General features: G+C 38.5%; 1 protein-coding gene across 1 annotated transcript; it reads left to right on the top strand.

Annotated features, from left to right (window-relative positions):
* Nucleotides 1–2664: 2664 nt before the first annotated feature.
* prss16 (serine protease 16) lies at nucleotides 2665–15491 on the top strand. The gene is made up of 13 exons (XM_084950163.1): nucleotides 2665–2725; nucleotides 3353–3528; nucleotides 5216–5315; nucleotides 7536–7665; nucleotides 8008–8131; nucleotides 9773–9850; nucleotides 10148–10195; nucleotides 10297–10416; nucleotides 12692–12856; nucleotides 13093–13234; nucleotides 13603–13782; nucleotides 13942–14096; nucleotides 14967–15491. Exons 1-13 carry the CDS (start codon nucleotides 2665–2667, stop codon nucleotides 15036–15038), a joined length of 1551 nt encoding a protein of 516 aa, XP_084806289.1. The 3' UTR covers nucleotides 15039–15491.
* Nucleotides 15492–17046: the final 1555 nt, after the last annotated feature.

The following is a 17046-nucleotide window of genomic DNA, read 5'->3' as shown; positions in this document are numbered from 1 at the left end:
GAGCTTTTCATTTAAACTAAACTGCTGCTAGATGCTCTTTATCCACAATGCAATATTATATGAATAGATATGTACAATTGCAACTAATTCAATAAAAGGACACGATGTTACAATCCCTGATAATGCATTGCTTCAAATCGAGAAAGTCTTGAGGGATGGCTACTATGAGGAGTGTGTTTAATGAAAAATTGCACCCAAGCACAACATTCACAGTTTCCTCTAGTGCAGTTTGTGTAGGTGAAATAAGATAAGATAAGACTATGGAGGGTAGAAAGTAAAAGCAACAACAGGAAGTTTGCTGAGGTACTTCAAGAGTTGTGCCGCAAATTAATCATGCAGTTTTCTTTCGATATGCTTTAAAACATTTTGTAATGTAATATCTTATTACACATCAGGTTTTATAAGATCTGACGTAGTTTACAAAACCACTCATACGGTTATGACATGGTTATAATAAAATAATATTATAAATAATTCGTTTTTGTTACATCCCTAATCTATGCAAAATATAGACATGTTGCGACATGTGACTCCCATGTTCTTTAAAAGTCCAAGGAGTGACCACAGAATGAATGGATGGCCAGCACTGTGTAATATTTACACATTGTGAGTTATACTTATAGCCGTTATTTAGTGGTCAACTAACATTTATACAACTTTCATATTTTTTTTAAATAAAATTAGTGTTTTTTGGATCAGTGGCACAAATCTGTTTAATGTGCAAATAATGTATTTGCTAGAGGACCCTGCAAATATGAGGGTTTACCATCCAAAAGTGACCACATACAATATCAACTTGTCAGAGAGTCTGTGTTTCACTTTTCAATGTTATTATTGTAATTTTAGTGCTCTGTAATGGCTAGTAAGATTTCCTGTTTGTTCTTAATACTCAATGATGTTTTGTGTTCTTATGATGGTACATTTTTACATCAAGGACTGATGCTATTATGCATATTTTCTATGGATGATAAGGAATAGCAAATTCCAATCTTGTGTGTTCATGCTAGCTAAAAGTAAATTTCCAAATATTTGATAATACAAGATCTGAAAGTACAAGATTTTTTATTAATAGGTCTGCTAGTTTAGATTATGAGGAGAAAATATTATATTTGTTGGTAATATTGCTTACATCCTTTATGTATTCTTGTTTTAAGGGTGTCATATTAATGGAATATAGGCATTCAATTTGATTTACTGTTGTTCTGCTAATCATGGCTGGTTTCAGTGTTGCACTTGTGTTTTTCAGTAATAAACAGGCTGGAACGCTGATAATGTAAAACAAGCCATGCAAATGTGTCCTCTGCATTGATCTGAATGGAAGATAACCTTAACCAGAGCAACAACTAGCACGGTGATAAAACCAGCCTGACATTATGAACCTGTGAAACATGCCACTGCTTGCCATGTACGTGGGTTTCATCAGCGCTCACTTAGAGCAAATTGCAAGACATAGAGATGTCTGCAAGTGATACCGAAGATAACGCAGATGGTCGTTCTGCACAGAGTTAGCAGTGCCTTTTCCTCTTGGGCCTGATTTCTTATCTTGTTTTGGAGGGTTTTTTTTTTTTTTTTTTTTGGGGGGGGGGGTTGAGAAAACAAACACAAAAACAAAAGATTCCACTGTGATATTTGAACCAGAACCTCTCTGCTAAAGTTCACACAACCAAAGTAGAGTTGGCTAACATGACTAGCATTCAGCTCTGTGCTCATAATTTTACCACGTCTGCTGCCACACTGGCTGCCTTGAACATTGCAATTGCTGTCACTGCTGCTGCTGTCTGCAATTGAAAAGTCAGTGAGACAGCTCTGCGAGGCAGACATGACAACCAAATTAAAAAGGTTTTAACAGAAAAGACTGTAATACAAAATCTATTAGACTTAATTTGAAATTCTGGTAGAACTATAATATAATATAGTATAGTATTAAAGTATAATTTGTATTTACCTACAAATATTTACTGATAGATACACTAGTAATGATTCAAGTTTTTAGTGCAAAGAAGAAATAATTATACTGTAAGTAATTTGAATTATACTTTAGGTATATCGCAGGAAAGGAGAAATAACTTTAAGTATTTCATAACTACTTAACAGTTACGCACAGGTAAGAGTCTCACTACCTCTTGGTGAGTAGTTTGCATTGGCAGATATATCAACATTGTACACATCCTGAATGTAATGGTGTCATTCCATAATATTTGGATTGTATGTTTTAATAGATAGATAGATAGATAGATAGATAGATAGATAGATAGATAGATAGATAGATAGATAGATAGATAGATAGATAGATAGATAGATAGATAGATAGATAGATAGATAGATATGAACTGAGCCTCTGTGTGGAGATAGGATAGTATCTCTCACTACTTCCAATTAGGAAGCCGCAAAAAGTTGAAAACTGCCCTTTGTAACTCAACCATTCAAAAAAAAGCTGTTACAAAGCAGAGAGGTCTAATTACAGGACGAGGCTGATGCTAATTTCTGCTGAGCAGTTTTTATTAGTGCGCACGCACGCACACACACACACACACACACACACACACACACACACACACACACACACACACACACAGTCACACACACACAGGAGCCCTTCAGGGACTATATATGGGACCCACAGAGTGACGTCTTGTGTGTTACAGAGTGGATATAGAATTTAAGATGAATTTCTTAACATTGCGCTGTCTCCTTCCTCTGCTACTTTTAAACTTTGTTTATTCTGGTGAGTTAATGAAAATTCCACTAAATGTGATACTTTAGATCTTGATATAAAGTACTGTGCACAGGCCTTGACCAATTCCTTATTGCTTCATAATTTCCTAGGGAATTAAGAAATAACTGCTTATTAAAATGTTTAAAATGTATACAATATAGTATATAAGGCAAAAACAGGGTTTTTTACAATTCTGAATTTATTCTTCAACACAGCTTGAACCCTCTTGGTCAAATCTTTTTGTAATTTCTTTAAGTAGTCTTCAGGAATATTTCTCCAGACTTCTTGAATGTCATTCAAAGCTCTTTTTTGGATGTTTCTGCCTTTTGTTCTGTTCTCTGTCAAGATGATCCCACACTGGGCAGTCCATGACAGACAAATTTAGATTCATTCATCATCTTCAGTCACATGAGGATCAGTCAGTTGTTTAGATATAACAAAATATGGTTCACCTGTTCATATCACTAATCTGGCCAACAGAGCTAAGACGGTGCCAAGTTCTCCATTATTTTGCATAAATTATGTTTAGCTTATGATTTAGATTACAAACTATTCAAGTTTAGATTCATTAATTTAAGCAGTTTCACAGTTGTTTTTCTGTCCTATGTTTTTTTGTTTGTTGTTTTTTGCTAACAGGACAGATTCTGAGGATGATCAAGAGGCGTGCACGTGACAACCAGCTTCAGAAAAACAAGCAGCTTCTCCTGAAGCTCACAGTCAGTCTTCATCAGCCTCTCCACCACATGAAGGAGGGTTGGATTGTCCAGCCCCTGGACCATTTCAACCAACAAAATAGCAACACCTTCCCTCAGGTAGAGGAACACTGAGCAATGCTTTAATGCTTCACACCCCTGCCTACACGTAAAGGTTATTCACTTAAAGACAGGTAAAAGAAAAAGACTTAATGAGATTTTTTTTTAAAAAAACAACAAAACTTTTATGTAACTGAAAAATATATAAAATAATCATATGTGGAAAAAGGAAATTTTGCTATTGCTCTAGCAAAAATAACTTCTTACAGGTGTTTTGTAATGACTTTTTTGACATCTTTGATTCCCACTTGGATTCACATCTGAGTGTTTAGAATCTTTATCATTACAAAAGGTTCAGCTCAAACCTTCACATAAACAATCTTATTATTTTCAAGCACTCGTTGACTTGATGCAGAAGAACATTTCCACCACAGTGCTTCATACTTGGTTCTTCTCCCAAAATGCTATTTTTAGTATGCAGCAAACACATTTCCCTTCAGAGGACATCATTTCATAACGCCTGCTTTGTATGTGTAAAATTTGCATTTTTAGGTATCACCATTTACAAGAGTTATTTACAGGTTCTCTGATAATATTTTGTGGTTCTTGAGAATTTCTATTTCAGGTTGTCTTTTCTCGGGCTGAATTTGCTGAAGCAGCCAGTCCAAATCCAGACCAACTTCAAGTTTTGTTTGCTTTGTTTGAAATTTAGAAATCATTTTTTATTCTCTGTTAGACTAATAAGCTCGAGCTTGTCTTTGAAGGCCTCAGAAAGCTTCTTCCAACTTTGGCATGACATTTAAACAGACAAAATAATACAGCATGCCAGAGGTTTGATCAAAGTTAGAGTCTGCCTGTCACTCCCTTAAGAGCATCTCGTCCCCTTTTTTAATATTTTGGATTTGAAATGGTGTGGTTATGTTATTAGGGATTTTTTTTAAAAAAAGATAATGAAGAATATTAAGAAATGTTAGTTTTTGATGTTATTTCAGTATATCGTCTTATCTTATCTGTAGGCATTGCATCAAAGAGAATCAAATGTTGGCTTGGCTAAATATGGACGATATCCATTTTCTACTTTTTAAATATGACTCTAAATTTACATTTCACTTCTGGGCACAGACCTCTCCAGTGTGAGTGCATGGTGCTGATAATTAAAGGCTTGATGTTTGAGAGGTCTTTGAAAATCTATGTTAACGATAAGAGAACTCTTCCATCAGTCAGATCCTGTGAACCAAAAGGAGGCCATAATTTATTTAAAGCACTGGAGAAGATGCCATCGTGTGATATTTCTGAAGACTGCTTGGATTGCAGTGACGCTGATAAAACAGATGCCCTGTCAGCTCAAATCGCAAAATAGGCTGCGTGCAGCAGAGCAAGTGTCCCGTCCCACTGAACCCTGCTGCTTTCACTTTGTTGTGGAGACAAGAGCTAAACTGAGTTGCTGTGGTTCTTAAGAAGCAGAGAGTGAGCGGTCCATTCAGAGAAATGTAGACTAGATCAACCTTTTTCATCACTCCTGATTCAGCAGGGAGTGACAGGGTGGCATTTCCTGACAGCATGAACTGAAATGTTCGGCCTCATTTAGCTCTTGCAGCCATTTGAGGCTGCCAATGTGCAAATTTGCCCACTCCAGCATCAAGTAAAGGATTACTCAGAGCAAGTCCTTGAATGTGCACTGCTGCCGGTTTGGGCGAGCATAAATAAAGCATGTCTTTCTTCTTGTACTTTTCTCAATGTCCTCCAGAGGTTCTTTGTGAATGAGGCATACTGGCAGCATCCTGATGGCCCGGTGTTTCTCTACATTGGGGGAGAAGGACCCCTCGTTGAGTATGATGTTCTGACAGGTAGTGTAAAATACAGCACATATCATCACCTGTTTGTGCCTTTCACAGATCAGACACGCATATGAAATCAGTGTTCAAAACACTCAAAGAACTGGCAACATAATGAATTAAGAATCAAACTTTGGAGGTAAAGTGATGCTCATCTGCGAGTATATCTGTGTTTTGTCTTTTTTGTACCCTAAAACTTGTTTTGTAAGTACCCGTAATCCTCCAGAGAAGCGTGTATAGGAGACAGGAAAAAGTAGATGTTGGTACTGGGTTACAATTTTAAAACACACAGAAACAGTGCTTCTATACTAAATTCACCTGTTATCATACTTTACTGCTAAAAATATACTGTGGAACATTTTTGTAATATACAGTAGATCACTAATCATTAATATTACCTAGATTGTTGTTTAACAAGGACAAAACTTTAAAGAAGACCTATTATATATTAATAGAGTCACTTTGCAAGCTCTTTGAAGTCCTCCTCCCTTCCCCTTTTCGTCCATTTTTCCTATAAGCAACCTTTCTTCTGATTGGCTTCCCCACATAAACAGAATACTTGAAAAGCTGGTAAGCAGAGCTTCTGTACTCATATAGCCAGAAAGTGTGTTGCAGAGATCGTCATATTAATGACATCCCATGTCACTAATACTCTGCACATTGCCACTCCCTCACGTTCTGTAACATCTTCCTGATCTGCTCGCCTCACCACCATGGGCTTTCAGCCGATTGGCCCCTTGTCTTTGTAACTCTCTCCACATTTGCGACACCGATTCTCTCCCTATCTTTAAAGCAAGCCTTAAAACAGACTTTTTTTAAACTTGCTTTTTCTGTTTAATTTTAATTTTATGAACCACTGATGTTTAATTCAGTCAGTTTGTCAGTTTGTCCATACTGTGATTTTGTTATTTAATTGCTTTTATCATTGAGTGTCTTGGAAGGTGTATATAAATAAAATGCATACTTTTTATTATAGTTATCCCTTCTCTATGACATCATACAGATCCAATCACAGAAAAAATGTCTAATACTGAGGATTTAGATCAGTCTGAAGCCTGTGAGCTTTATCCTCACAGTGATTACTACAATTTATAGACTGACCTAATTTTTATAAACACCGGCCATGTTTAATATGAGCACAGACAGCAGTCACAGTGCATTTATGACAGAAAATAAGGAAAGTGATTAATAGGTCCAGCAAGGTCAGGGAGGAGGCTGTATTTGAATGGCTATAGCTATTAGCTACATGTAGATGTTGGTTTTTATAAATCATTAGTTCATTATTTTGATAATAGTTTAGATCATTTAGGATTTTTCTAAGCACAATGCCAAAATGATGGTTGACAAGAAATTATACTTATTTTCACAGCTAATTCAACACTATCATTTTGATATTTTCTTGTTTTTCACATTGTATGGCAGTACAGGCTCAATTATCACCGTCACCATTCATATATCAAGAAGATTATAGATGAAAAGCCTTTCTGATGGCACCACTGTCATATTTTAATGAAAAAAATATATATATCGAGAGTTCATTCATTTGTGTTTTCTGAAATTAGTCTTCAAATGTGCAAACAGTCTAGCCCCAGAGCCTCTTTCAAGAAATGACCAAAGAGAAGAAGAATCGTTAGGAGAATAGTGAACAGGAAGTGTAAAATATCACAGCAATATGGAGAAGATCAGCATTCTCTGTAAAAGCCTGTTATCTATAAACACACTTCAACCTGAAATCAAATTAATTACAGACCTTAAATCTTTCACGGTAAAGGTCAAAGTTCGTAAAAAACCACAGAGCTGCAGCTATTTCAATTAATTAGAATTTCATAATTATTCATATTTTCTAGGAATCATGTTATAATCAATGCGTCTCTGCATGTCTTTTGTTAGATTTCTACATTTTGTGTCCAGTTAGTATATATTTAACATAGTTTTGTATCTACAGTACATCGTGTGATTGAATATTATAAACTCTTATTTATTAAACTGCATCATCCGGATTGTATAAAATTGATCAATAGTGCAAATAGTCATTAGTTACCACTTAATAGTTTCCATATTTTTGCTCAGACCGTAGCAGGACTTTAACAGTGTAGCTGGACACATCACACTTTGTAACTTTTTAAAGTTACACTCACTTTTAAGCCTCTCGTGTACCGTACCTGCATCTCTAAAAAAATATTAGGGCTTGCTTCAAAATGAATCTTATCTGCTTCGAACATGTTTTCCCAGGTCACCATAGTGACATGGCTGAAGAGCACGGTGCTCTACTTCTGGCTCTGGAGCATCGTTTCTATGGTGACAGCATTAACCCTGATGGCCTCAAAACAGAGAACCTGGCAGACCTAAGCAGCCAGCAGGCGTTAGTGCTGACTCTCTACCAGTGTGTGTGTGTGGGTGTGTGTGTGTGTGTGTGTGTGCGTGGGTGTGTGTGTGGGTGTTCATAATGCAAATGTGTATCTTTCCCATCGCATTTCTCCTGCATATGAATGCACACCTGTCTATCTTAGGATTCATTAGGACATAGACTATCAGTAATTTTATTTGTAAGTCAGGCAAATCTAATGTAATTTTGTACATTTGATTCCATTTGATTCTCTCTGTCGTTTCATCTATCTGATTACATTTGTCTTCGTGACTTTTGTGCAGACCTCTTTAGATGCATGTGCACTTTATTTTTTGTAATTTGTTTCTTTTCATTCAGACTTGCTGACCTGGCTGCATTCCACCAGTACATCAGCCATAACTTCAATCTGACGCACAGAAACACATGGATCAGCTTCGGAGGCTCATACTCTGGAGCTCTATCAGCCTGGTTCAGAGGAAAGGTACAGGACATGGTTTACATATGGAAGCATTCAAAGATGCATAAGGCTTCAAACTTTAAAATACAGCACCTCACAATCTTTAAAAATCAATCCTATAAAAGACAGAGAAAGATTTTAGAGCTTATTGACTGTTCTTCTGGAACAACACTTCTTCTTCCTGATACTGTGACCGAGATATTTTTTGTTCTATATCATTTTACAAAAACAGATCAGAGCAACATATTTGTATTTCATACTGACAGGAAAGATCTAGTTTAGGGAAAGACACAGCATGAGTCATTTGTTTCCGAAGAACTGTAGACAGGCAATAATTCATAGATGCTCTTCTGTTTATACCCTGAGGAGATAAGAAAGTACTGAATCTCATCTTACTATATGAATGTATCACTTGCTTTTTTTTTTACTTACATTTTCAAGTCCACAAACTAAAAGAAGATGATTCTTTAAGTGAATATTTGTGGTTACTCTTGTGCAATGATTTTCTAGACAAAGAGTTAATCAGTACCCTTTCTGAGGTCATGACGTTACTATGCTACCTCTATGGTTTTGTTAGTAAATCCCATAAAAAGACTAAAATCAACTACATTATGAAAAAGTGTTTCCCACTTCCAGATTTTTTAACATATCTTTCACATGTTGAATTGCATAATTTAGATAATCAAACATATTTTAATATTAGCCAAATATAAGCAGAGTACATACAACATGCAGTATTTTAAATAGTGATTTAAGGGGGGAAAGCTCACCAAACCATGAATTCTGGACTTTACCAGAAAATCCTGAAGGAGAATGTCTGGCCGTCAGGGTTTGGAGTGGCCTAGTCAAAGTCCAGACTCATGATGTTTGGCATGACCTTAAAGAGGCCGTTCATGCTCAAAAATCCTCCAGTTCCTCCAAAGTGATGTGAAAGACTCATATTATTAGTTATCAAAAACATATGATTGCAGTTCTTGCTGCCAAAGGTGGCACAACCAGTTATTAGTTTTAGTGGGCAATTACTTTTTAAAAAGAGGATCATGTAGGTCTGGATAGCTTTTAATACACACAAAAAAACCTACTTCTTAAAAGCACTTAATCAATAAATAAATATTCAAAACTGCAATTTTGTATTTACTCTGGTTATCTTTGTTTAATATTAGAATTTGTTTGATGATCTGACACTTGCAAATGTGAGAAATATGCAAAAGAAATAAGAAATCAGGAAGGAGCATATATTCAGCGCTGTATATAGAAGTACATCGATTGCTGCTTCCACTCTTCATAGCCTGCATGCAGCTCTAAATGAATTCATTCCCAAAGAAAGAGGAAGTCTTTAAGTGGTGTTTGGTAAAGAAGATTTTAGGAAATACTTTTAGAACATCTGAGGATGAAGCCACTTTCAAGTATGGATTTGACTGCTGCATTAGTCCCTGTATAGCAAAAGCAAGGAGCTAAACCAAGCTCAGTCACCATATTAAGCGGAGTCATGTGTTAGGTAGTGTAACGGTGTGGAGAGGAATGTTACATGTTAAGCTTTGGATATAAAGACATGTATAGATTATCAGGTTGTTAACATTGATCTTCATGTTTTACAAAAATCATGTAAACTCAACAGAAATATATTAATTGTTTTTGTGTGTCTTCTCTCGCTCTGTACTGCAGTTTCCCAATCTGGTGTATGGAGCTGTGGCCTCCTCTGCTCCAGTCAAGGCAAAGCTGGACTTTTCTGAGTATAACAACGTAATATGACACAAACCATGGTCACAGGATTTAATATCACCATTCATTTAATTATTATTGATTTCTTTGTGTTTTCATCACTGACTCTTATGAGCTGAATGTGTTTTTCACCATCAAAGAAGTAACTGTGATCAAGTCCAGTTTTTCCCTTCTGATGTCAGTACACCACAAAGGTTCCTCCATAACCAGGACTTGACCTTAGGTTCCTCTGTTGTACCTACATCCCTCCAAACAACTAAGGTGTCTACTGAAGTTCATTTCCTTTTGAATCACATATCTGCCTTTCCTCTATTTCAGGTTGTTGGCTTGAGCCTGTTGAATGAGGCAGTTGGTGGCTCAGAGAAGGTGAGAAGTCTGCCACCTTCATGTCTGTGCATCATGTGTCAGGGATTAGATTTTAGTCTGTTACTTTTGTCTGTTAACTTCACACCATCCACTTCCTGCAGTGTCTGTCTAAAGTGCGTGAAGCGTTTGCTGCAGTGAAAGAAGCACTGATGAGTGGAAATATCAACCAGGTAGCCTCAGACTTTGGATGCTGTCAAATCCCCAAGGATCCTTATGATCAGGTGATGACATGCTTTGATGGACATCAAGCTCTTGTTCACGTAGTTCTGTTCATTTTTTGCTTTTTAAAAAAATTAAATATACACTTTTTGTGATAACTTTTTTTCCCCACTGTATGCTGGTAATAAGCTGTTTGAACCTTTGCAATCACGTGAAAAAGAAAGCACAGCTTTATTTTAAACCTGTCTACAGTCTTTCTGTGATAAACATAGGACAACTGTCAGGTATATTATTGCATTTTATTGCAAAGTTCAACTTGATGGTAAAATGCCAAAGCTGTAGTTGCTAGACCTTCACTGAAAAACATAATATGGTACTTGTCCAGTATATAGTGTTGCTCTCTTGCTAAATATATTTAAACAAATATGGAGGTTAATTCAAAATTATTCATTTGCCTATCACGGCTGCCGGGGCGAGCCGTGTGGTGAAGGAGGAAACGGATCCAAAATGCAGGCAGTGGACTGGTGATGAGCGTGACGTTTATTTACAGAAGTGGCAGTGACAGAACAGGCGGTGAGGAATGACAAACGACTGGAGAAACCTAAACTGGGAAAACTAAATGACAAACCTGAGAGCATAAGAAACGGCGTGCGGGGCAGAGAGACGCAGACGGCGGAACTGAACACCCTGGAACACAGACGAACCAGCAACAGGCAGGAGAACACACAGGGCTTAAATACACACACCGGTAATCAGGGGATGAGAGACAGGAGGGCAACACACCTGGGAGAAATCGGAGCTGACGGGACAGGGGAAACGTAAACTGAACACACTCACATGAGACGGGGACCTTCAGAATAAAACAGGAAACTCAGACACAGAGAACCAGACATGACACTGAACTAAACAGACAGATTCACAAGCAGACAGTGGGACCAGGGCAGGCACAGAACAGAAACCTAACAAATCATAACAGAATACATACTCAGAATAAACAAAAGCATAAAGAAACACAAAACACTGAGTCAGCAGACTCAGGACCATGACATTGCCTGACTAATAAAGAGCTATGGGTCACTGAGTCCAGACTTTACTGAAGAGGGTGCTCAAAATGGGAGTCATGACATGAGGTTCAAAAACTGGAACTTAAACCGTGTACTGTCAACAGTTCTTCTTGTGGACCGCCGTGTTAGCCATTAGGTGTTCTGTATGTACTAGCATGATCCTTTCTGAGGCCAGAAAACAGAAATGAAAAACAACAGCAACAACAAAAGCTAACCCCAAAAAGCAGAAGCAGTGTGTAGAGCACACGCCATGATTTATTAGCTTGTAGAACCACTTTTGGCAGCAGTAACTTGAAGTGTCTATTTTCTGTATGTCTTTATCAAGCTCTCACATTGTTCTGGTGGAAGTGTGGCCCACTCTTCTTTGCAATGTTGATTCAGTTGTTTGAAGTTTGCAGGCATTTATTTATGCACAGCCCTCTTAAGGTCCCACCATAGCATTTCAATTGGACCAGTGGTCCATTCCAGCACTTTGATTATTTTCTTTTTCAACTATTCTGTTGTAGATTTGCTGCTGTGCTTGGGATCACTTTCATATTTCATAACCCATTTTCAACCAAACGTTATCTGATCTGTCACACAGATAAAGAGAAAGTAGCTTTCTGAGGAAGCAGCACTTCCAAATAATGTCCTGATAATACCCCGATATGTAAAACCTGAACTGAAAGAGGATGCAAGCCTCCTTTACTTTTCACATTCAATATAATGTGGCCACTAAACTGCTGGCCATAGCAGTTCATGGCTTCTCCAGATCCCTGGGAAAGCTCTCTTTTTAGACCTAGCCCTGCTTTCACAGTCCAGGTCAAATGAAAGAGTTTTTTAAGTAATAGTATACATAAAGTGGGCTTAATTGTTCGCCTACTTGTATTGACTGCGTGTGGGCTGTCAAAGTGTTTAGGCTGGTTAACAAACACTGTACACAGATTCAACTTTTCATGTTAATCTCTTGTTACCATTTATTCATTACTTTTAACTTTCCATTAATATCATTCACTTTTTAGTATTTATCTTCTAAAGTTAACAAGTTATTTACTGTATGTTCATTAGTTTAAGCATTAAATTTGCTCACTAAATCTATTTTGCTCTCTTATTTGAACACTGGGCTTCAAATATTAGTGTACTTTTCAACTTACTTACACGTAGTCTCCTAGTTGGCAATCGATATTTTTCCTCATTTAATCCTGTTTTCTTTCTCTTTAACTCTTTCCTTTATTTGTATCCATCTCTTTCCAGTTTTTATGCAAGTGGACAATAACATATTCCTTTACTTTAGATTGAGCTGATGGAAAGCTTGGCCGACATTTTCATGGGAGCAGTGCAGTACAATGAAGAGGGGGTACTCATGTCGATAAATGAGCTCTGTGGCATAATGACCAACAGCAGCCAGGAATATCAGGATGAGATGGAAGCCTACAACCGCCTTGTTAAACTCTCACAGGTATGGAGAACAGAGCGGGCTCCTTCTCCCCCTTTACATGTCGATATGTGGCCACCAGATGTCACTGCTGAGCCATTTTCCTGTATGTCTGCTGTCCCTCTCAGAGCTAAAAACAAGCAGTGCAAGCATTTGTGATTCCTTTATGCCTTTACCTTTATGCAACTCCCACAACATCTGTCTACTAGTTTTGTTTCTTTTCTTTTTTGTCTCTTTGCATGTGTTTCTGCACTTGACAGATTTACCGATTCACCAGTAAGGAGCCGTGTTTGGACATCTCCTATGAGAAATCAATGAAGGATCTGATGGACACGTCAGTCCATGCCGGCAGAAGAGGAGAGAGACAGTGGACCTACCAGACATGCACTGAATTTGGCTTCTGTACAACACAAACGCACACAGACACTTGTTTTCATATATTAGCGAGGACATCTAATTAACATAATGCTTTCCCTAGCTGCGTACTCTAACCATCAAAAAATGAATGCCTAACCCTTAGCCTAAACCTAACCATAACCTAATTGTAACCCTGACACTAAAACAGCACTTTGAGCCTGGAAAATGCCTTCAATCTTGTGGAGATGGGCATCTTGTCCCCATAAGTGACTGTTGTCCCCCACAAGTATAGTGGCATGCCAATTTTCAGTCCTCACAAAGTCATGTAGACATGTACACACACACACACACACACTAACACTTCTTTATCATACAGTGATTTTTTTTCCCTGAACCCCTTTTCGTGTTTGTAGACCAGACTTGTGAGGACGCCACTTGTCCTTTCTCTGGGATGTTGACCCTGCAGGATCAGACTAAGCTCTGTACCACGCTGTTTGGTATTTCCCAGCATTCCCTGCCTGCTCGCATTGCCTTCACAAACACTTACTACGGAGGAGACAACCCACACACACACAGCATCCTTTATGTTAATGGTGAGAGTGGGTTTACTACAGACAAAGTCAGCACATTTACAGAGAAAATACAAAAGTAAGGCGAGACAGAGAATACCGCCTTTTCTTACATATTTAGATAACCAGCAGGGCTGCAGCACTTTCTTGACTGTTGAAGACTTTTTTTTATCACTGCCACAGGAGGAATCGACCCGTGGAAGACGCTGTCGGTGGTGCAGGACGGGACTGAGGAAGGAGAGGAGGCCCAGACAATTTTTATTAAGGACACTGCTCACTGCGCTGACATGTCGAGTAGAAGAGTCACAGACCGCAGCTCGCTCACGAAAGCCAGACAGGTACCCACGCCTCACTGAGAAGTTTTCAATCTGAAAAGCATTTTTCAGAGCAGCTTCACACACCAGTCAGTGCTGTAATCCTTTAAAGCATATTTTCCTCTCTTTCCATGTCTGTCTTAAAACAGCACAGAGGTGCGCTTGAAGAGCAAACAGATCCTATCCTGACGTTATTTCAGCCTAAGAAACAGAGGACAAAATCCACAATGCCCACATTTTAAAGTAAAATTCAAATCAGTGCATTTTACCTAAAGTTTTAGCTATTTTTGAACTTAAATTAAACTTCCAAACTTTAGAAGTAGAACATCTGATATGAGTTAACAACAAAGATGATGCACTCTCTAGTCAAATACATGCAACTGCACATTGCTGGTTAATTACATTGCAGCATTTACACCATATATTTCCAGAGCGTGCCTTGTCTCTTTTAAAGAGAAATTAGGTAATTCCAGCTTTAATAACTGTCATAGTTGTAAAATACTGCCTCGTGATACAATAAACTATACTGTGAAAGTGTCGGTTAAATGCTGGAATGCATTTTTACACAGTATTGTGGATTTTGTCCTGCATATATATAGATATATAATCTATAAATCTCAAGTTAGTTGTGATTTATATATCATAGTGCACAAAACAACCACTTAAGTGCTGCTTGGTGGTGCACAATCACAAATCAAGTGCTTACTGCACTCTTGCAAATCACACATTGCAGGCATCCCATATCACAACCAGCCTTTTAAACCACATACTAACACAGGAAGCACCTTTGCTTTGCGGTATAGTGTGGTAACAATCCTCAAGCAGTTGTAGCATTAAAAACATGAAAAACCTTAATGTATGTCTGCCTTTCTTTCTCATCTTTCCACCTCTCAGGAGATTGAAAAACACGTGGCTAACTGGCTAAAGACAGCTGCCCAGGAGAAGCTGGAGAAAGGAACGTCCTGATCAGATCACGTTATAACCCGATCAGCCCTTATCACCCTCGTCTGAAGCTGATAAGAAATAGTTAATAATCTGTCCTCCGCCTCCTCCTTCTCCTGCTCATCATCTTCCATTTCCTCCCTCCTGTTCTCTGCCCCTTTGCTGTCCATCTATAACAATCTCACAGCACAGAGGCCGATCTGTGTATTTATGTGTTGTGCTTTTTGAGATTTTCCTCTTATGTCTTTATTTTGGACTTTGTGCTGAACATTTCTGATGTTTAGGCTGATTGAGTTTTTAGAGGTTTGTGTTCCTAACAGCCATTTCTCACTGATTAATTTTTAAATGGTGCTAGTAAAATAAAATGTTTTTCGTTTTTTTTTTTAGCTGAGTTTTGTTTTTGAAGTATTCCTCAGTTGTCATAACCATTAAGTGTCACTAGGGTGTGATATTGCTACATGATGAAACCCATTTCTTGAGGCGCTGCGTATCAAAGTCCTGAGTGGCTTATGTGTTGTTTTTGATGAAATACAGTAAGCATGCGAATCTGAAGCATTTGGCTCTGATGTTTTTCTTTCTTTTTGCTTACATTTGTTAAAATCAATGAACTTCTGCGGATGTGATGAGATGGAGACTGTTTGTGACAGAAAGGTGAGGAAATTGTCCCAAGGCCATCTGTTTCCTTGTTTGTGTGTGTGTGTGTGTGTGTGTGTGTGTGTGTGTGTGTGTGTGTGTGTGTGTGTGTGTAAGTGAGAGAGAGAGAGAGAGCGAGAGAGAGAGAATATCTCAGTAGGGGGGTCAAAAGTGGGAGGTCGTGACCCTGCTGACCCCGTGGGAGTGAAGATCATCAATCAGCTAGAGGCTGGACAGAACAGCAGGAGGGGACAAGCGCACACACACAGACACACAAACACAGGCATACCTAGATACTGTAACAAATGCTGGGCATATAGCACAATGAAAGTGCATTTAAATGGACTAAACAAGTAATTGAATCAGACATCAAGCATTTATTTTACATTCCAGTCCCCCCTCCTCCTTCTCAGCCACACACCCACACGGCACACTGCTGTATCCATAAAGGACCGCCAGAGGTTTGCTGTTGGTAAATGTGTCTGTGTTTATATATATATATATATATATATATATATATATAGTTTTCAGCCCAGCGCTTCTGTTTCATTCTGTTTTTAACAATCTACTTACTATAGTAAACAAACAAACACACACACATGCACGCACACTGCCACAAATTCCACTATCTGGATTATCAGCCAGCACTTGCAGGGCGACAGGGCATGCTTTTTCTATCTCCTCCTCCTCCCCCTCTTGCAGCCTGTCCTGTTGATCAATGAGGAAGTTCTTGGGCCTCAACTATTAATCAGAGCCTATCGGCTATCTGTCCGCCGGGCCAACCAATCAAAGCCCTACGACAGCTGGGCCATGAAAAATGTGGCCCAGTGGACTGAGGGGAGGCTGGAGAAGTTGGGGATGAGGGGGAGGGGTTGGTGGCAGTGGGGTCGCAGAGAAGAGGAGGGAGGTGAAGGAGCACTCTATCTGTTCCAAGTCAGATCAGGCTGCACGACTGCACTTAATGCACTTACAGTTGATTCTGTACATGCTGATGGCTGCCACACACACACACACACACACCTACACGACCATGATGAAGCACATAGCTTTCATGACACACAGAATGATTCATTTCAATCAACACACATTTTCTTCCTGATTTACATTTACTTCAGACAGAGACATTGTGCAGCCATACAGCACCCACTGTGTTACCACTTCTTGTTTTCATCTGGTGGCAGCCAGTGTGATAAAATCTGTCAAAAAGTACGACAAACACAGCGTTTTTATGGAGCCTTTGCAGCAGAAAGCTCCCCAGTGAGGCCTGTCTGTTGATCTGTTGTTTAATAACAAGGCCTCGAAGCTTCATCAACGCACTGCCATCCCTCTTCTGCATAATCACCATGCTCACACTCATCCATTCACATCTTATTGCCATGATTAGATTACATCTAATGCT

This window comes from Perissodus microlepis, chromosome 14, assembly GCF_051167445.1.
Source record: "Perissodus microlepis isolate ML-2025 ecotype Zambia chromosome 14, ASM5116744v1, whole genome shotgun sequence".
In the NCBI taxonomy this organism is placed as follows: domain Eukaryota; kingdom Metazoa; phylum Chordata; class Actinopteri; order Cichliformes; family Cichlidae; genus Perissodus; species Perissodus microlepis.
Note: the sequence above shows the minus strand (reverse complement) of the source record. Positions and strands in the feature narration are given on the sequence as shown.

What these genes read in the sequence shown, in the direction of transcription:
- prss16 (XM_084950163.1), top strand. Translation starts at nt 2,665, where the DNA reads ATGAATTTCTTAACATTGCGCTGTCTCCTTCCTCTGCTACTTTTAAAC. An exon ending in GCCTTGTTAAACTCTCACAG is followed by an intron (nt 12,857 to 13,092) that starts GTATGGAGAACA and finishes TGCACTTGACAG; the next exon opens with ATTTACCGATTCACCAGTAA. An exon ending in CAGCATCCTTTATGTTAATG is followed by an intron (nt 13,783 to 13,941) that starts GTGAGAGTGGGT and finishes TCACTGCCACAG; the next exon opens with GAGGAATCGACCCGTGGAAG.